The 20,776-nt window shown below is 44.5% G+C and overlaps 1 protein-coding gene and 1 pseudogene across 5 annotated transcripts; one reads left to right on the forward strand and one right to left on the reverse strand.

Annotated features, from left to right (window-relative positions):
• Window positions 1–1,033: 1,033 nt before the first annotated feature.
• Window positions 1,034–1,637, forward strand: LOC138376387 (high mobility group protein B1 pseudogene; annotated as a pseudogene).
• Window positions 1,638–10,090: 8,453 nt separating this feature from the next.
• On the reverse strand, window positions 10,091–19,532 carry SLC25A28 (solute carrier family 25 member 28). 5 transcript variants are annotated; one of them, XM_069461102.1, is made up of 5 exons: window positions 19,138–19,477; window positions 13,062–13,290; window positions 11,888–11,962; window positions 10,893–10,948; window positions 10,112–10,775 (listed from the first exon to the last, which is right to left on the reverse strand). In XM_069461102.1, the coding sequence occupies exons 1-5, from the start codon at window positions 19,426–19,428 to the stop codon at window positions 10,431–10,433; spliced, it is 996 nt and encodes a 331-aa protein (XP_069317203.1). In that variant the 5' UTR covers window positions 19,429–19,477; the 3' UTR covers window positions 10,112–10,430. The 5 variants fall into 5 exon arrangements, with proteins under 5 accessions (XP_069317201.1, XP_069317203.1, XP_069317200.1 ...); XM_069461100.1 differs by having other exon boundaries at window positions 10,091–10,948; window positions 11,888–11,944; window positions 19,138–19,532; XM_069461099.1 differs by having other exon boundaries at window positions 10,112–10,948; window positions 19,138–19,514.
• Between the last annotated feature and the right edge of the window lie 1,244 nt (window positions 19,533–20,776).

A 20,776-nucleotide genomic window follows, 5' to 3' on the forward strand; every position in this document is an offset into this window, starting at 1 on the left:
TTCTTGTTATGAAAAAAAAAGTCAGCTGGGTGCGGTGGCTCACACCTGTATTTAATCCTAGCATTATAGGTGGTTAAGTTAGGAGAATCACTCAAGACCAGGAGTTCGAGACCAGCCTGGGCAAAATTTTTTTTAAAAAATTAGCCAGGTGTAGTGACACATGCCCGTAGTCCTGTCTACTTGGGAGGCCGATGCAGGAGGATCACTGGAGCCCAGGAGTTTGAGGTTGCAGTGAGCTATGATGACACCACTGTACTCCAACCTAGGCGACGGAGTGAGACTGTCTCAAAAAAAAAAAGTGTAGAAGGAATGATGGGGTTAGAATATCATCATTGTGCAACCATTATGGTAAGAATTGATTTAGACAAGAATTATCAATGGTGGTAAAACTAGTGGATAAAGTTTGATGAAGAACAGGACGTTTACATAGATTCAAAGCACCTCCCTGCAAATAACTTATTAATATTAACTACAAAGGGAAAATTAGTAACTTCACAGTGGGTTAACCTGTGGTGAACACAACCACAACCATTTAACTGAAGTTAACAACACCAGAGGGCTGGGCGCGGTGGCTCACGCCTGTAATCCTAGCACTCTGGGAGGTCGAGGTGGGCGGATCGTTTGAGCTCAGGAGTTCGAGACCAGCCTGAGCAAGAGCGAGACCCCATCTCTACTAAAAAATAGAAAGAAATCATATGGACAGCTAAAAATATATATAGAAAAAATTAGCCGGGCATGGTGGTGCATGCCTGTAGTCCCAGCTACTCGGGAGGCTGAGACAGGAGGATCCCTTGAGCTCAGGAGTTTGAGGTTGCTGTGAGCTAGGCTGACGCCAGGGCACTCACTGTAGCCTGGGCAACAGAGTGAGACTCTGTCTCAAAAAAAAAAAAACAACACCACCACCAGAATGTTACAGAGCGGAGAGAGCGAGGAGGCTGCGTGTGCATCGAGCTCCGCAGAGACAGCGCCGGGGCAAGCGAGAGCCCACGGGCACTGGGAGGCTCTGTGCCTCGCTGAGGAAGAACAGCTAAACATGGGCAAAGGAGATCCTGAGGAGCCGAGAGGCAAAAAAATGTCATCCTACGCATTCTTTTTGCAGACTTGTCGGGAGGAGCACAAGAAGCGACACCCAGATGCTTCAGTCGGCTTCTCAGAGTTTTCTAAGAAGTGATCAGAGGTGGAAGACCATGTCTGCCTACGAGAAAGGAGAGTATAAAGATGTGGCAAAGGCGGACAAGGCCCATCATAAAAGAGAAATGAAAACCTACGTACATCCCTCCTAAAGGGGAAACAAAAAAAAAAAAAAAGAAGTTCAAGGATCCCAATGCACCCAAGAGGCCTCCTTCAGCCTTTTTCTTGTTCTGTTCTGAGTATCGCCCTAAAATCAAAGGACATCCCGGCCTCTCCATTGGTGATGTTGCAAAGAAACTGGGAGAGATGCGGAATGACACTGCAGCAGGTGACAAGCAGCCTTATGACAAGAAGGCTGCAGAGCTGAAGGAAAAATATGAAAAGGATATTGCTGCATCCAAACTAATGGAAAGCCTGATGCAGCAAAAAAGGGAGTCATCAAGGCTGAAAAAAGCAAGAAAAAGAAGGAAGAAGAGGAAGATGAAGAAGATGATGTTGATGAATAAGTTGGTTCTAGCGCAGTTTTTTTCTTGTCTATAAAGCATTTAGCCCCCCTGTACACAACTCCTTTTAAAGAAAAAAATTGAAATATAAGGCTACGTAAGATTTGTTTTTAAACTGTACAGTGTCTTTTTTTGTATAGTTAACACACTATCGAATGTATCTTTAGCTAGCCCTGTCCTGGTGGTATTTTAAATGGCCACTAACCTTGCCTGGTACAGTAAGGGGGTTGTAAATGGGCATGGAAATTTACAGCAGGTTCTTGTTGGTGCACAGCACAAATTGGTTACACATGGAGATGGTAGATTATTCGTGTTCAGTTGTCTCTGATGCGGCTTGTACGAAATAATTGTTGTTCTGTTAACTGAATACCACTCTGTAATTGCAGAAAAAAAGGTTGCAGCTGTTTTGTTGACATTCTGAATGCTTCTAAGTAAATACAGTTTTTTATTAGTATTCTTGTCCTTTTCGTAGGTCTGAAATTTTTCTTCTTGAGGGTAAGCTAGTCTTTTGCTTTTGTCCATTATGGGTCACATGAATTACTAGTGTTTATCTTTTCATAAAGTTAGCTGATAAAAGGCTTTTGTCTACACACCCTGCATATCATGATGGGGGTAATAAAAGTTAAATTGAGACAGTTTTCATCTATAACTGAAACTCTGAAGTTGATAACAAATCCCACATGGCCCACTTACATTTACAAAATGAAGAGTAACCAGTCTACTCTCAACATGGCATTATTAATAGAATGAAAACATTTTGCAGGTCTGTCCTTGAAGGACTGATAGAAAAGTATTTCCAAATCTTTACATGAGGACTCTATTCTTTAACTCCCATTACCATGTAATGGCAGTTATATTTTGCAGTTTCCACATTAAAGAAGACCTGAGAATGTATCCCCAAAAGCATGAGCTTAAAACACAAGACTGCCATATTACATGTTTTGTTGATGTTAGTCCCAGCAAAGACTAGGAAAGTGCTGACTGTAAATGTCTTTTCCCATTTATCTAAATATGCACTGCTCAAGAAACTTGAGATTCTTCACGAAGAGCATCTTTAATTAATTGGGCCAGCCTTTAAAATGATACCACATTTAAAGTAGGTTATATTTTCCTGTATTGTGGTTTGCCCCTTTATGAATCAAATTGATATGAGGAAAGAAGAAACCTGCGCTTTGCATCTCAATACAAATTATTCAATTTATTTGAATTTAATTTTTCTTTACAAAACCCAAACTCATTTATGAGCATTCTGTTTGTCTGCTTAGCAGTTTAGGGAATGATTTTGCAATTTTGTGGTTTTTGAGATTATTGTTCTCTTAAAAGTATTTTAAAATAGCGTTCTTGTAATTTTACACGTTTTTGTGATGGAGTGCTGTTTTGTTATATAATTTTGTCTTGGATTCTTTCCACTTGCATTTGTTTATGTAATTTCAGAAGGAATACTGAACATCTGAGTTCTGGATGGTACTAATAAACTAATAATTGCAGAGGTTTAAAAAAAAAAAAAAAAACAAAGTCAGCAACACCAATAAAAAGATGTCCTGACCTCATATGCCTTGAAAAGGACTCAGCATCAGTTTGTAGTAATTTACCCAAACTGCATAAACTGAATCTAATTATGAGGAAACATCAAATAAAACAACTGAAGCGCATTCTACATAATAAATGGCCTTTAATCACAAAAAAATAAAGTCAAGTTCATGAAACATGAGGGAAGGCTGAGAACCTGATCTAGATTAAAGAAGACTAAAGAGACGTGACCAGTAAATGCAGTGTGTGACCTGGATTGGGTGCTGGATCGGGAAAAACAGCCATAAAGGACATTATTGGAGCAATTGGTGAAATTGGAATATGAACTATTGATCAGATAAGAATTTTGTATCAATGTTACAGTCCTAATTTTGATAAATGTGTTTCAGTTATGTGAAAGAAAGTTCTTGTTCTTAGGAAATACACACTGAAATATTTATGGGTAAAGGGGGCATAAATAGTTGAGGAAAAAACTACGTATGTGTGTGTATGGATAGATAGATAAATAAAATGATAGACCAAATAGGACAACTGTTAGCAATTAGTGAATCTAGGTAAAGAATGTACTAGGTTTTCAACTTTTCTTTAAGTGTGAAATTATAGAAAAATTAAAAGTGAAAAAGTGGAAAAAAAGAATATTTGCTCCAAACTGGAACTCTTATACATTGCTGGAGGGAATATAAATTGATATAACCCTTAGAACTTTGACAGTATCTACTAGGGCTAAACGTGTATTTTCCTATGACCCAGAAAGTCTGCTTTTAGATTTACCCAACAGAAAAGAGTACTTCTGTCCACTAAAGGACAGGGACAAGAATGTCCATAGTAGTAAAAACTGGAAATAGCCAAAAACTGGAAACAACCCATGATGGTGAATTTTATGTCAACTTGGCTAGGCAATGGTGCCCAGTTGTTTGGTCAAATGCTAGTGTAGATGTTGCTGTAAAGTATTTTATAGATGTGATTAACATTTATAATCAGCTAACTTTAGGTAAAGGGGATTATCCAGAATGTAGATGGGTCTCATCCAGTCCATTAAAAGCTAAAGCTGAGGTTTCTCAGAGAAGGAATTCTGCCTTAAGTCTGTAACACAGAAACCCTGCCAAAATCTGTGTGTGTGTGTGTGTGTATACACACAAATATGTTCTGTTTCTCTGGAGAACCATGAGTAATACACAACCCCCAAATATGTATCAACAAGAGAATGGATAAATATTCAAACTATACAGCAATGGAAAAGAACAAATGATTGCTACCTGCATCAACATAGATGAATCTTAGAGACATAATGTTGAGCCAAAGACACCAGACAGACACAAAAGAGAATGTACTGTGTGAACCCATTTTTATAAAGTTCAGGAACAGGCAAGACTAATCTATAATGACAGAAATCAGAATAGTAGTTACCTTCAGGGGAAGGTATTAACTATGAAGGGACACAAAGGAGCCTTCTGGAGTTTGGAGGCATCCCGTATCAGTGTGGTAGTTACACAGGAGCAGATATATGTAAAATTTCACCCAGCTGTGCATTTGATGTATGTTATTTTTAAAAGCCATTAAAAAAAGAAAGAGTACTCACTTTCTTTTACTTAAGTACACTTGCCTTCTCCATCCACTCTAGGGCTTACAGTTGGCTTCTGCATTAACGTTGCAGATCCTGCAAATCCACTCAGGCCTTACATACATGTTCATAACAATATTTACTATTCTTACATAGAAAATTTGCTTTCCTTCTCAGAAATTTGCAAGTGAATTATTCAAGAATCCTCCTTCTCTGTAACCCTGAGTACATCTGATTGCCAAGTTCAGTTGATTCAACCTCCTAAATATCCCTGCTTTGTCTCTTCCTCTCCTTACAATCACTGCCATGATTTCTGCTAGGGTCTCATCATCATCTAGGTGACAGCAACACCTAGATTAGCATTTGAACAACCAAGGACTGTAGCCTCGCCATGCTGACACGTAAAACTGACCATCACATAAGCCCAGGATCTACTCCAGTGCCCCATCTGCTCGATCCTTGTTTGTGAGATGAAATGGCTTATTTTTAAATCCGGCTCCATCATTTTCCAGACACGTCTCAGTGTCTGACCATGGTCAGCAAGTAGTTATCTGGCGCTTGTTATGAGTACTGCCATGTAGAGGGTGATACCAAAAAGGCATTTTCTGGGCCCCAACCTAACTAAGGAGACAAAACACAGTCTGATGAGTACAAGACAACTTTCGGATATGTTCCCACATGAATGTCTAAGCCATCCTCAGATGTTTTTCATTGTCTTATAACAATTTTCTCAGGTTCATCCTTGTCTAGATGACGACAACAGCCCCTTAGCTGTCTTCAGCTCTCCCCTCCCTAGATCGTCCTGAATCTGGGCTGCTGACATTACTTTAGTCATGTCCCCCCTGCTCAAGAACCACAAGAGCTCCTCCGTAGCTGCTGAGTCAAGGAGAAAGTCCTTGGCCTAATTTTCAGGCTCTCCATTCTCTGACCCCCTCCTTGGGTGACATGGCAGCTGTCTTAATATTTTTGAAGGGCTGTCAGAGAGAATTAGTCTGATTCTGTGCTGCCCCAGCAGGCAGGTTCCATCACAGGTGAAAATTACAGGGACACTTAAGTGCCTCAAAGTGGAAATCTTTCTTTCTTTTAGTGTGTGAATGTGGGGGCAGAGGTGGTAGTGATGGTGTCAAGGTTATATTCATGGAGCTCTGACAATGCGTGGAATACTGTGTGCAGCTCCCACAGAACCTGTTCTCCGCTCACCAGTCTAAGGTAGCAGGAAGTAACAAAATACTGCACATCCAGTCTAAACACCAATTGCGTGATATTTCTGATAGTTTAGCCAGAATATGGCCTATCAAGCCTCCTAAATTAATCAATGAAGACAGCAGAGGAAATACTTTAGATTTTGAAGAAAATAAGCATTTGTGTTTAATGCCTCATCTCCATGTGGCAGGTTTGGGTTGGAGAGAGAGGCAGGGGCCAAATGAGGTAAAACCCTGTTGGTCATGATGAAGAACTTGGCCTTTGTTCCAAAGGCAGCAGAAGTAGGGGGCGATGTGATCCCAGAGTGGAAGCCAGAGACACGAACTTTCTAACAGATGGAGCTTTGCAGCGGTGACACAGACAGCCTTGCACAGCAGTGAGCCCCCAAACACAGGAGCAGGGGTGGGGAGCCCTGCCAGAGTTGCTGTGCAGTGAGGTCGAGCTCCAGGAGGGGGCTGAGCAAGATGACTTCCTAGAAGCCCCCCGGTTCTGACAGTCTCACGGCCAGCCTCTCCCCCACTTCCCCTACCCTGCACCCTGGTCTCCAGGCTGGATCTCTTCTGCGCTTGCCAGGAGGTGGCACCAGACCATCTCCCCACTCTGAACTCTCTACTCTCCTTTTGGGCATTCAGATTCTACCTACCCACAGCAATGTTTCTGATAATAAATTATTATAAAGGTACCACAGGGGACTGATTGAATAAGCCATTAAGGTACATTCACATAATGAAATGCGTGGCCATTTACATTGAGGTGATGGAAGAAAATTTAATGATGTGGAAAGATGGACACTATGATGTGAAAGAAGCTGGTTACAGTGAGTTCTCAGTTTTGAAAATTAACAAAAAATATTTATGCGTAGACAAAACACTAAATGATGTATACATCAAAGTGTCATTCTCGGCCGGGCGCGGTGGCTCACGCCTGTAATCCTAGCACTCTGGGAGGCCGAGGCGGGTGGATCGCTCAAGGTCAGGAGTTCGAGACCAGCCTGAGCAAGAGTGAGACCCCGTCTCTACTAAAAATAGAAAGAAATTATATGGACAACTAAAATATATATATACAAAAAATTAGCCGGGCATGGTGGCGCATGCCTGTAGTCCCAGCTACTCGGGAGGCTGAGGCAGTAGGATCGCTTAAGCCCAGGAGTTTGAGGTTGCTGTGAGCTAGGCTGACGCCACGGCACTCACTCTAGCCCGGGCAACAGAGTGAGACTCTGTCTCCAAAAAAAAAAAAAAAAAAAACAAAGTGTCATTCTCTGGGTAATGGGATTGGAGGTATTTTCTTTTTATCTATGTTTTCTAAATTTTACATTTTATTTTATTATTTTTATTTTTGAGGTGGTGTCTCACTCTGTCACTCAGGCTAGAGTGCAATGGCATGATGCCCAGCTAATTTTTAAATTTTTTGTTGAGACGGGGCCTCATGATGTTGACCAGGCTGGTCTCAAACTCCAGGCCTCAAGTAATCCTTCCCCGTTGGCCTCCCAAAGTGTTGGGATTACAGGTCTGAGCCACTGCACTCTGTGTTTTCTAAATTTTATGAAATTATCATGATTCAACTTTTATTGGCTCTTACAAAAGTATTGTTTTATTCTGTTCATCAAAGCCACCCTCTTCTCTGTAAATTCTGACCTATACTTATCTTTTCTGTCTCTAAACCTTTTTGTTGGTTCTGTATAATCCAGAACATGGCTATATATGTCTTGTGTTATTGCAAGGTTGTTTCATTCACGTTGGTCTTCTCTCTCCAACCAAGAAAAGTCTTCTCTGGCCACATTGTGACTTATTTTCTTACTTTCACTGACACATAGCACCGTGCAGGAATTGGCCACTTGATGGTGACTAGGTACTGGATCGTCTGGGTGTCAGTCACATAAACTACCTGGCTTTCCGGAGAGGCTCTGGACCTGGGGATGGCCTTGAACACCCACAGTTCTCCTGGGCATGGTGAGCCCCATGGAAGTGACCCAGCTATCCAGACACTGGCATTCCTGACTGCTCAACCCTATCACATTGTTCTGCCTCTACCTCCTCTAGTGACTGGCCCAAGAGTCCTGCAGAACCTAATGTCCTGTCCAAATTCCAAAATAAATGTCTTCTAGTAGCTAGAGCCCAACTGAAGGATGGAAGGTCACTGTTGGATTCTTTTCTCATAATTTGTGAACAGCATTAGAGCTGAGGTGGTCTTTGGTGTCTGCCATTCTTTCAGAAATTACCCCACATCCTATTCTTAAAAACTGAGCCTTGCAGCCATCGTGCCTAACGTGTGCCAGGTACCATGCCAGACAGCAGCTCTGTAGAGCCAACTGCAGGGTCCAGGTCCAGAGAGCCAGCCCTTTGTTCTCTTGCTTAGTCCACGCAGGGAGGCAGCTACTTGCTTACATTTCCACTAGCAAACCCTCTGAAACTACCTCTGCAATGATATCTTCATGCTCTTTTTACTCCATAGGCGATTCAAACTCCACTGACCACCGCTTAACACTGTTAGCATCTCTCCTTTCTATACTAAATCAAAGAGGCAGCATAGCCTGTTTAAATGAGGCTTAGAACAGGAGACCCTGCTGGTTTCTTGACAGTTTTTTTCAAGTGCGTTCAGACATGATTCTCCATAGGTACTTGAAGAGCTGTCAGGTGGAAGGAGGACACGATCTACTGTGTGACCCAATCCTATTGCTTCTCCAAAACTGACATAGCTCCAGACCACTGTGCACTTGCCTGGATTACTATAGCAGCCTGCTAACCAGGCCGCTTGCCTGTCCAGTCTTGCTACTCTAATCCTTTCTCCAGAGAGGCTAAGTGAAGTGTTTAAATTGTGAATCTGATCACACCACACCTCTGCTTAAAGCCCTGTAACTTCTGCATCGCCTCCAGGGTAAGCCCTAAACTCCTTAGCACTGCTTTTAAGACCCAGCCCCTGCTTGGCAGCTGCTGCACCTCACCCACGTTGTTTCAGTCCTACCCAGCCGCCTGCACCCCGAACCCCAAATGCTTTTTCTCTCACCTCCAGGTCTTTGCCTGGAACATTTCCCCTCCCTTCTTCACCTAGTTGGTTTATTTGCCTTCCAGGTGTCACCTCAGATGTCAGAAGTTTACCACCCAGTCACCCAAGGCTAGACTGGGTATCCTCCATCTTCCAGGAGTATTTTAGGCTTACTCTATCATCTCTCTTCTTTTATCTTGTACTTGCCTATTTACACGTATCTTCCTCTACAGACAGTAAGCTCATTATGGGCTGAAATTGTTTTATTTGTCATCGTATCTCCAACACCAGTGCGTGACAGAGACTCAATTTACTGAATGGATGAATGACAGATGACATAAGGAGAATGAGAGGTGGAACTTTCAGGGGGCACACCTCTATGTACTGAAGAACTAATAACTGGTGATATCCAAAAAAGGAAGACTGACCAACAAAGCATGGTGGAAGTCTCCACGCAGAGCCCTCAGCAGCAGGGAGCTCCTTCCCTGGACGGCAGGTTGGAGACCATGCCCGCCCTCACTTCCTAGCTGGAGGAAGCCACAATTAGACTCACTTCTGCAGTCAAAAGATCTGGGCTGGGGCCCCAGTTCTGCACTTACTGTGAGGCTGTGGACAAGTCATAGCCTCTCTGAGCTTCCTTGCTTATGAAATAGGATGATACCTGCACTGCCTACTTCACAGTTTTCATGAGAACCAAATGAGATCACATACACTGAAGTAGTTTGTAAAAACTTTAAATTCAAATGAAATGTATTACTATTTCTTACATAATCTTCAGGACTTGCAGCTTCACTGAATTTTAGTTTTGCAACTATATTAAAGAACAAAGTGCCATGTGTAAACTTTAGCTGCCTCAGGCAAAGCTGAGAATTAGAGAGATCTACTTCTGTGCCATGATACACAGGCCTAGGGAAGAGAGTGGGGACCAAGAGTCCTGTTTAGTTAGTGTCTGTCAAAGGCCCATTGTTCCAGCCATCAGGGAGCTTCCTCGGGGCATACTCCTAAGACAAGGGAAATAGGCCCCTTGAGTCTTAAATCATCACGAAAATCAGCAGAAACAAAAACTACAGATATACTCAATAAACCTTCCTTTGGGTCCCTTGATTTATACTTAAAGGAAAACCAAGAATGGCTGACAGCATTTCACTTCCCCTTCAACAAGATAAATCCAATGAAACCATTTAATTTAAAGGCTTTTTTATTAGGAACCAGGGGAATGAGCTGCTTATCCTTCTATAACAGTCTAGAGCAGGTCGTCAGGCCCAGGATGGAGAGAGGTTGTCAAAGGTGCTGCGTGTGGTGCGCTTTGCTGCACTTGCTTAGGGCCTGGAAGGAAAGGTGGCTGCAACAGAGGTTGGCAGGAACCGGTGTTAGCCAAAACACCAACAGCCTGAGGCGAGCCCTCCACCTTCCTTCCAACTCCACTCAAGGCTGGAGCAGGCCGGGAGACAGAACGTGGCTGGAGGAGGCGGGACGCAGCAGTGTCATCCGAGCCCCTAGCTTCTTCATTCAGTGCTTCTTCACTTGCCTGCCCTCCACTCTTCTTGCCGTTTAGTGATTAGGTATTTGAAGAACTCATACACAGACCACGCGATGGCTGTGGAGGGGATCTGGTAAATTACTCTAGCCTGCACCCCTCGGAAGTAGGCGGTCACCCCACCTACTTGATATACCGTCCTGAAGGCACTAGCCATGCCTGTGATGTGTCCTGTAACATTTGAGTTCAAAGCCAAGGATTCCTGGGTGTTGAGCAGTGTTTTGCAAACGTCCAGTGGGGTTGTGGCAGCGGCAGCTACAGCTCCTGCACAGGCTCCGGAGAGGACGTGGGAGCTGGGGTTGTACCGTCTCTGGGGGTTAAAGTGCTCCTGCAGGAATTCATAGGTCATGAAGTGAATGGCTTGGAAAGGAACGTTCATGGTTAGCTGGGTGGTGTAGCTGCGGTAAAAGGCCCCGGCCCCTTCATTTTGCCACACTGCCCGTACACAGTCTGTCACCCGGTGGTATGGTGAGTTGTACATCTGCATCCTCTGCTTGACCACTGGTAGTGCCAACAGTGAGGAGGAAGGAAATGGTGACAGCAACCAATCAGTGATGGAGAGTGTCCAGATTCAGAGTTCCAAGTGAGCAGATCAGCCAGTGGAAAGGAGAGAAAAAAGTATGAGTGAGCTACCAGTTAACCAGATAAGTTAATGTTTCCCTTTTACAGGTAGGGAGTAGGCAGAGGGTTGCTAAAGAGTCAAGAAATAACAGACCTACTTCCAGTAGGATTTCTTTAAAACCAGCCAGTTAACATATATCTATGGTTTAGTAACTCCAGAGGGTCTCCTTGAAATAAGTGCCTATCTATTATTACCATCCTTTCACAACGCCCAAGAAATGACTCAGTGACAGTGCACGTAATAATGAACATATAGCCCTAACAATCACAATCCTCAGGTACTAAGAGCACCTACCTACTAAGATAGGAGATGGTTATCCTCCCAGAAGGAAGAAATGCTACCAAAATGAAAACAAGATTCTTGGCCAGAAAGAGCCTGGCTTTAGTTCCCAAATATATCCTACTCCCTCAAGTAGACAGCATGGTGTGAGCTCTGTGTTCCAATAAGAAAGGCAATATATTTAAATGTCAAAATCTATGTTCACCTCTTCAAAGAAAAATGAAAATCTGCTAAACTTTCAGGACTGATCAAACCCAAAGAGAACTTCCAGGAAGGCCCAGGAACAGGCCATGTAGAGCCATGTCTTATTCCAGGAAGCCTCAAGGATGAATTAAATCCCAATGAATAGGTTTCCTGTCAAAGGGGGTTCCCCCAAGTACTGAAAACATGGAGGGAGCGCCCTCTAGTGGTAAAGCAAAGTAACAGGATTTCCCACCAAAACTGATGTGTACCTAGCTTTCTTCTGCAAACCAGAAATAAAGGAAAAGCCCAGAGATGCAGGTGCAGTGCCACAGAGAGAGAGTCTGAGGAATCATTACCTTCCGCTGGATTCATGGCTGCATCATGAAGTAATGTTGCCACACACCCAGCCGCACCTGCAAATGAGAAAACAACTGCCACATGTAAGGCCAAGAGAGGGTGACCAATTTGCTGAAGCCCCCAAGTGAAGGGAAGTGACTGTGCTAAACCACAGGGAAAAGGGATGTTAAGAGCCAGGCCAAAAGATGGGGACCCACTACTCCTAAACCCGTTTAAGAAATGAAGATATTTGTTCCCATCAACTTAGTAAAGTCACCAGAGTACATTCCACATCTATGATAGGAAGGCTGGGAAGAGTCAAAGAAAACCCAGATTCTGGTTTATCCCAGAACCAGATAAATGTAGCTCAAGCCCCAGACAGGAAGCAGATACACTGCTGCCAAGGGATGCCAGAACATCAGCCACGGCCAGCTGGAGGGAGAGCACGAGGGCCAGGTGGTCAGACCTCCACCACAGAATCCTGCTTTCCTCCTGCTGCCCCTATGCTGCCCAGCTCCAGTCTCCAAATCTCTCATTTGTCCATCTAGATCTTTCCTTCAGGCCCTGAACTACTCTTATCCCTCACCCTCTCCACACCCGACTTGGTTTCCACACACTCCTGAACCCCTCGGCTGCTGTCCTTCCCCTTACTTCCACACAGCCTCCAAACTTCTGATTTCTCCACACAGCTCCTTGGCCCCACCCCCATTCACTTGTCAAGGCTGTCATGCTCTCAACCACACAAACTGCCTCTGGTCAGTTGGGATCCTGCAAAGATAAGGCGAAGAGCTGGAAGCTTCATTAGTGTCTTCCTTGGGCAGCTGGGTCACCTCCGATCCTGCCCTGGGGGCAGGACACCACCCGACTATCAAGATACATACAAAGGGGGTAGTTCGTGTGTGTCTCCACATTACCAGCGCATTAGAAGTTGATGCCAGGGAGAAGATGAGAGGATAAAGTCAAGCTGGTAGGTAAGGGAGGACACTGTAACCCTTTGTTGAGGTGCCCCAAAGGAGAAGTGGGGTTGAAGCGGCCCGTTGTCTGAGAACATCAGGTTTGGAAGTCCCTCCCTTATAATCTGGCCTACCCCAGCCCAGAGCTTCAGCTCCAAACCATGCTGAGACTGGAAAGCTCTGACAGCAGCAAAGCCCAGAGTCGGGAAAGTGGGGGAACCAGCACAGGAAGGCTCAATACCATTGGCAATATGGCTATTGCCCCCAGGGTGGATTACATCACTCAGTGTCTTTTTTAACTTTTCGTAGCAGGCAAAATAAAGGGCGTGGGCAGGGCCTGCGCCCGTTGCTGTGACGTTCAGCCCCCTCATGGGCCTCCATAGGCCCTCCGTTCTTATAATCCTCCAGAGGGCCTCCAACACATTGCGATAGCGGGCAGCTGGGTCAGGCTGTAGACTCTGCATCCGGGTCTGAAATTACAGCAAGGAGAAGCGCAATGTCAGCGATGCCAACTTCTCACCCCACCTCAACACTCAGGCTTTGGGCATAGGACAGACCTTGTACATGGAACCGTGCCAATGTGTGAGAGGGATACATGCCATCCAACTTCACTTCTTTCCAAATCTAAAGCCACTATTTCTAAGGCTTGGACCTTTCTTTTCCTGGTCATCTATGACTCTAAGAGTGTAACACCATTATTTTCCCTGAGAATATCAACACTTGGTCAGTGTCCTGGCACTCCAAAATAATTCATAGCCACAGCAACAAATATTAAGCCTGTGTTTCAGGAGAAGTTGCTTTCGTGCCTTAACACACTCAAGCAAAGAGTTCTTTACAAATGGATTCTAAATTCAAGGATGTACTGTCTATAATGTACTTTATGCTTTACTTCTAAGACTGATCCTGGCCCTGCTTCCTGACCACACTCTGCACCGACTAATGAGATGATGGCTCATCTTTTGGTACTTTTTCAGACTATTTGGCACTGGCAGCTGGGTCTGCACCAAGAGTCTTGGCAGAAGTAGCATTCCTAATAGATGCTGCTCTTATTTCCTGGGAAAGAAAGTTTACCCTGAAACTGTGAAGGTAGGGAGTGTCTAGTTGGAAATCAACCTAGTCTCTAAAACTGAAGGGCCTTCCAGATTTCTAATCTAAATTCACCAAATCCCAAAATTGGCATCAGCAAATAAAATCAGTCTCAGTGAAACACAAACCTTGGAATCTCTGGAGGAGTGAATAATTGTAATGAAAGTGTACGGTAGACACACTGCATGATGTTCCTGGACAAAGCTTTATTAAAAGTTGGGACATTAATCTCATTTGAAATACCACACCTTTTCTGAAGAGTGTGTTTCCCCAGAAAATCTCTCTTCTACTGACCCATTTCAAGGTTAAAGTAGTATGCAGACTAATGGTTAAAACAAAATTAATGTCTAAAAGAAAAAAAATCAATGTCTAGTGCCCAACACACAATCGGCACTTAAGATGTTTGTTGAATGAATCTTTTGTCACATAACTATAACAAGTACAGTCACTGGTGAGCCAATAGGGGGCAACTGATGCCCAAATACAGTTTAAATTCCTGCTTCATTCCAATCACTAGATTTAGTTTGGATTTAAAAGCTTGAACCTTCCTGTTGGCCAAATGGAATCCAAGAGTAATACCTTTTCTCAAGAGCGTGGGAGAAAAACCAACCAGATTAACAGGTCCTAGTTTGCCACAAGCAATCCACATTCCTCTAGAAGTATTTTCTCCTGCCTGTTACTAACAAAAAACTGGAAGCCTAACAGGTTAATTATTGGAAGTTCAATCAGAAATACTGTACACAGTATTACTTATCACAATTGGACACATTCTTTTCCACTTCTCCCCCCTCAAAAAAAAATCCCATGTATTTCCAATAAAGAGTGTGCGTATTGATCTTTCACATCACCCCAGGGGTATAAAATCCATCAGAGGAGTTGTTCATAGAGACTATGGGTCTCTGCTGGCTATCGCTAGTAATAAACAAACATAAACTGGGCCTGGTGGCTTAACAATTGTGTTTCCTACGTTTGTCCGAAACTGATCTTGTATAGGGGGAATGTTTTGAAACTGCATTGCTCTGTAGGAGTTAATGGTATATTTGGCAACCAGTCTTGAAAGGTCTGGCCTCAGAGGCTTAGAACTCTTCACCCGCAAGAGAAGACTGTATTATAGGTAAGCTACTTTGAACATTTTACACACATATCTAAATCTAACTCAACAATTCTAACTTAATGAAAATATACTGTTATCGAGAGGACCTGGATATAACCTATGTCAAACAAATGAATATGGCTTCCCAAATTTGTGGGCCAATAAATCTACCTTTTGCAGAAACACAAAATCTCTAAGTAAGAATTTATGAATAGCCTTCAGTATGAAAAACCTCTGCCTGGCTTTGAAGAAAAGCCAAACAAACTTGTAGGGAAGTAAGTGGTTTGGTGTAAGACAAGCTACATTTGAGTCAGAAAGCCTGAGTTTGAGCCCCAGCTCTCTGAGCTTCTAAATTGTCATCTATAACATGAGGACAAGAATGGTTGGCTCATAGGGCTGTTGTGGTGGTTAAAAGAGAAAGAGATGAGGCATGTGAAAGCTGTTGGTGATTTATACGGTGCTATAAATATAAGGCTTTTTATTGTATTCAAATGATTCTAAGGTACATTTGTTCATACCTAAGAATTTACAGATGATGGCAGCATTGTCTCTTGTATAAGTCATTTCACAAATATGCACGGGCAACTGCCTGGTCCTTAGCCACTACTAACTCAGGGTTAATTTTGTATTTTTTGTTTTCATTTTAAAGTTTCTCTGTGGTTATAATGATTTACATGTTTAGTTATTGTTCTGAAGGTCATCTGTTAAGGGACAAGGTCTACTGTGAAATTCTGTGCCTTGCCTGGTTCTTGATACCTGCTTTTGGGAGGGTATATGGAAGGCCTGGGAGTCAGACAGAATGGGTTCAAATCATGACTCTGCCACTTAACCTCTGTGACCTTGGACAAGTTACTTAACTGCTCCTTAAGCCTCCTTTCTTCATCTGTAAAATAATAAAAATAGTGTCTACTTTATGAAGTTGTTTCAAGGATTAAATGAATAAATGTATATAAGGCACTTCAGATAGTGCTTGGCACACAAGAACAATTAGCATTTATTGAATACTTATAATCATTACTAGATGCAAGAAAATCAAATCAGCCAGTGTTTCCATTTCCTAACCTTTCATAAGTGAATGTGTATACATAACCATTTACATTTGGAGTTTGAAAAAGATTTACCTCCTTGTGCCAACTGGAAATTAAAAAGGAAAGATACACTTTAATTTATTATGTAAGTAGATATTTGCCTCACCACTACAGAGCCAAAAATAGCACCTTGGTGACAGGTGGGTACTTAGCCACATGATTTTGAGAAGGGTTCTGACTGCTTTGGGTTGCAGAACCTGCCCCTATAAAGTCTGGTGCTTGCCTCCAAAGCCCAGAAAAGAAAACTGGGATTTATCTGGGCTCCCAAACCTCCTTATTTTGACCATGGAAATAGCTGGCTAAGTAACCATGGCCTAGCAAGGCTATGCTGACTTCCCATGGTCCCTCCCAAGGATATTTTAAGTCAACTTGACCCTGATAAGTGGCTGGGGATGGATAGGCTTGTGTGCCAAGAGGCAATGTCAGCTTTCATTTGCAAACATTATGGCCGCCCTTTAGGCTCCAACTCGGATACCTCCCTCCAGTTTTAGAGTAAGGTTGGGCTGCTTTTCCCCTCCACCATCCATGTATTAAAGAAGGATAGCTGTCGGGGGACAAGTAAACTGGGAAGCCCTTTCTAAAGGAAGGGATTTGAATTTTACTTTCATGCCTGCACAAAAACATTTAACATACTTCCTGACATTAAATCATACTGGTCTCACCTAGTGCCTCCCTCTAAAATCCCAGCATTAATGAATGGCAAATGAAAATGATTCTTCTAAAATAAGCTTTTGTATTTTTGAAAACCCCTGAGCATTTTTCCTTCAGATCAAATAATTATTTCTTTAATGTAGGGCTTTTAGGCATGACCATAATGTTGTATGACTAATTTTTTTAAAAACAAAGATTCCAAAACTCATATGTAAATGAATCAAAAATATTGACTTATTCCAGCAATGCTGTGCTTATGCAAAACATTTCTGGAACTCCTCTCTTTCAAGATTGTTTCCTCAATGGGTTTATAATCCTCAGGAGTAAATTAGTCTCCTTGCTTTCCAGTCCTACCTTAACTCTGACCCCAAGCAGTATTACCCATTTTGATCTCCCACTTTATTCACTTTATTTGATTCTGAGTGATCCGTTCCTACGAAATCAATTCCATTTTGTCACAGGACAAAGATTTGCCCCAATTAAGGATATGTGCCCCAATTAAGGATATGCACCCCAATATTCTAGGGGCATCTCTACAGGAAGTTATAAAATATTAACAGCAACAATAGCATTATGTAAATATATACAGTAGGGAGACAGCCTCCCATTATGTTGTAATGAGACCAGTGGTTAAACTGAAAAGTTGTAGTAATATTTCTAAGTCGGTCACATTATTACATTGTATTAGTCAAGCAATTAAATAGTTTTCACTGCTTTCCCTGATCTGTTTTTCATTTGATACTCATCCTGAAACATAGCACCCTAGACCCTGTACTCTACTCACAGTCTGATTATAGTGAGGTTACTTTGCAGCTAGGTCATATTAACTTTTGGATATATAGCATTAACTCCCGGGTCATTCCACCTAGAGTCTATACATAACATTGCATCTTTTTTATTTGTACTGATTCATTTTACATGTCAATATTGTTACTTTTCTCGCATGGATTTTACTGTTTATTTCTATTTTCCCAGTAGACAAGGGCATTTAAAATTCTAATGTCCATTTCAGTCAAGTGCATTTACCACATTTTCAGTGCATATGGCCCTTGTTAGTAGTTACCTTGCAATGTGCTAAAATACTCCTGCCAACTCAATGCCATTCACGAAGCTTAATGAGCACTTTCCTCATTTCCTCATCCACATTACTAATGAAAACATGAAATGCTACTGGAGCTAGGGGGAAGCAGAAGAGAACTACTTTGCATTTCCCAAGCTGATTTTCTCCTCCTTTTGAATCCATAACATATTCCTGATTTGAAGAGGAAGTATACATCACACAGCTGCCTGGATACTGTTTGACTATTACCGTTAACATGTAAAGGAGGCACCAGTCTCTGTCATTAATTTATTTCAACCGTCCCCTCTAGTTTACTTCTCCCTCAATTTAGTCCTCACCTTTAGTGATTGGCACCTTTACTAATGTACAAAAATAAGAACTGTAAAGAACAATAATCTGCTCCCCTCTTCACCCAGCTTTCTTCAGAAGTCTGTGACTTCTGTATTCATTAATCATCCTGCTTGGTTGTGAATGCAATTAGTTTTACTTTCACACGAATCATGTCCTTACATAGATCTAATTGCATTTTCTTCATATTTACATCTACTTTCTAATACCAGCACACTTCCCTTTTAGGCAACTTCTTCCTTTTTGCCAACTTCACGTGGCCAAAGAAATACACCATCAATTTCATCTTTCTTGCTTAGGGGCTGATGTGCTCCCTGCATTTACACAATCCTAATCCCAGCTCAATTTTCATGTTCAGGAAATAGGTGGGGAATCATGCTTGCCTCAGAGAGAAACCGAAACCTTCTCCTGAACATGAACTTTCTCCGTATTATTTCCAGTCTGGAACTCTGAATTCTGACAGCACAATGATTTCCATTACTCATGGGTTCAGATTTATCAATATGGAAGTTCTTTATCTAGCTGAGAGATCCGAGATTCAGGTTCATGCCCCGTCACATAAGAGAAGACACAGCAAGGAGCTTGTAAAAGCACTCACCCAGAGAACACGTCAAGCCATAAAATCCCATTCAGAGTCTGATTCATGCCAGTTGGCTTCACCTTCATCGAGTTAGTAGCACTTACCTGCGCTTCGGGATACCCCATCCCACCCTATTCCTGTTTGGTCCCAGATGGGATCCAGGGCTTTGGCTGACAGATTTTCGATCCTGAGTCCCGATTCAGATATCACTGACAGTTAGAAATTAAGTCCTGGTTCCTAACTGAGATCAACTCCCAGCCGGGACCTTGCTTGCATGGACTGTCGGTTCGAATCGTGTGGTAGTGACAGAGGCCAGGAAGGAACCCGTGTCGGCTCCGACTCTCAACCGGGATCCGGACCCAGGGGTCGGGTCAGCCCCAGGTCGGGTTCGGAGCCCGGTCCAGCTCTCACCTTGACGCAGTCGATGGGATACATCACGCAATGCTCCAAGATCCCTGCAACGGCGCCCGCCACCATGTACGTGGTGACAGTGGCTCCAGCCGGCAACGCCTCGTAGTCCGGGCCGGAGTCCGGATCCTGTCGCACTGGGGGCCTGCAGGCCCCGGCCTCCCCGCCGCCGGCCCCCCGGCCCACGCCCCGCTGCAGCCACCCGTCCAGCAGCGCCGACTCCCCGGGGCTCCGCCCGGGCCCAGCCGCTGGCCCCCCCGCCACACCGCCAGCACCCCGCCCCTCCAACTCCATCCACCCGGGCCAGCTGCGGCGCCCACCCCCGCCGCCGCCGCCGCCACTGCCGCCGCCGCCCCCCAGCCCCGTGGTGTCCGCCTCAGGCGCGGCCCAGAGAGCCCGGGGCCTCCGGCTCCCGCTTGGCTCCGCGGGCACGCCCCTCAAGCAACCATTGGTCCAGACGCCAAGTTAGCTCCACCCCCTTCCTTACGTAGGAAAAATTTGCCTGTGGTATTAGCGAAGTTGTCTGTCATTCCTCCTCCCTGAGGCGTTGCTACCGCCTAAATCCCACCCCTTCCTCTTTGATCTTGGAAGCTTCTTGTTTATTGGCCACTGATTGGCCGGCATGTAAGATCAACCCGCCTCCGACTTTTTAGGAGGGCGGGAGAAACTTAAGGCTGAACTTTGATAGGCTCAACCACTCTTGATACCTTGACCGTGGCCATTGGCCCGCACCACGTCGGTCTCTGATTGGCCACAGAAAGAGAGCGAAGCGCCCGGTTACGATAGGGGCCGATTTGGGGCCCCTGACTAGCGCTTGCAGAGCTGCGGGCGCTGCGGGCAGGATGGCGTGGGGGTGGGGTGGTGCCAGGCCTTCAAGGTCAAACCGCTGACTGACGCCGTTACGACCCGCGCTCGAGTATGCGCCGCAGATGCTGCGATGCGCGGCTCGAGGACTGGCAGCGTTGGCCCCGAGACCTCTGTTCCCGCGGGATCTCGTAGCGGGCGTGAGGCGGAACCGGCCTGGGCCGGTCTTCCCCTGGCACTACCCGCGTGCCTGTCCGGGAAGCTGTTGCGACATGCGGGCCAGGGTCCGCCTCTCCACCCACCAGGGAGAACCGGGACGGCCCGTTACACTCGGGTCGAGCAGACTCCGGAGGACCCGGTGCTCCTGAGGCCCCAGCGCCCGGCACTGGGCGGTGCACCCGAAGTCGCTCAGTAAACCCCGCAGTGGTTGAATGAATGAATTCTCCAGCCCCTCCTGTAGCTGGGCTCTGCTCCAGGCCGAGAGCTGGGAGCGGGGAAGGGAGATGTCGAAATAGAATGAGATGATTCAGAGGTGACGACCGGTGGAGAGGTCGGACTGGAGGCAGCGTCCCGAATGTAGCAGGGAAAGTACAGCAACTATCGGGAAGCTCGGGCGTACAGCTTGTCCTCACTCTGAAACATTAGCATCCTGTCGCTGAGCTGCCTTGCTTATGTTCCCCACTGCCTGGTGATGATTGCCTTTTGTGATAAGACCGGCTCTCCTTCCCAGTCGGGTCAACTGAGTCTTGTAGAACAATGACCGTGATTCCCACCCAGCCTTCAGGCACCTCCAGGACCAAGAAGTCGCAAAGGAGCTGGCGCTGCACAGAGATGCCCC

This window comes from Eulemur rufifrons, chromosome 28, assembly GCF_041146395.1.
Source record: "Eulemur rufifrons isolate Redbay chromosome 28, OSU_ERuf_1, whole genome shotgun sequence".
Taxonomy (NCBI): Eukaryota; Metazoa; Chordata; class Mammalia; order Primates; family Lemuridae; genus Eulemur; species Eulemur rufifrons.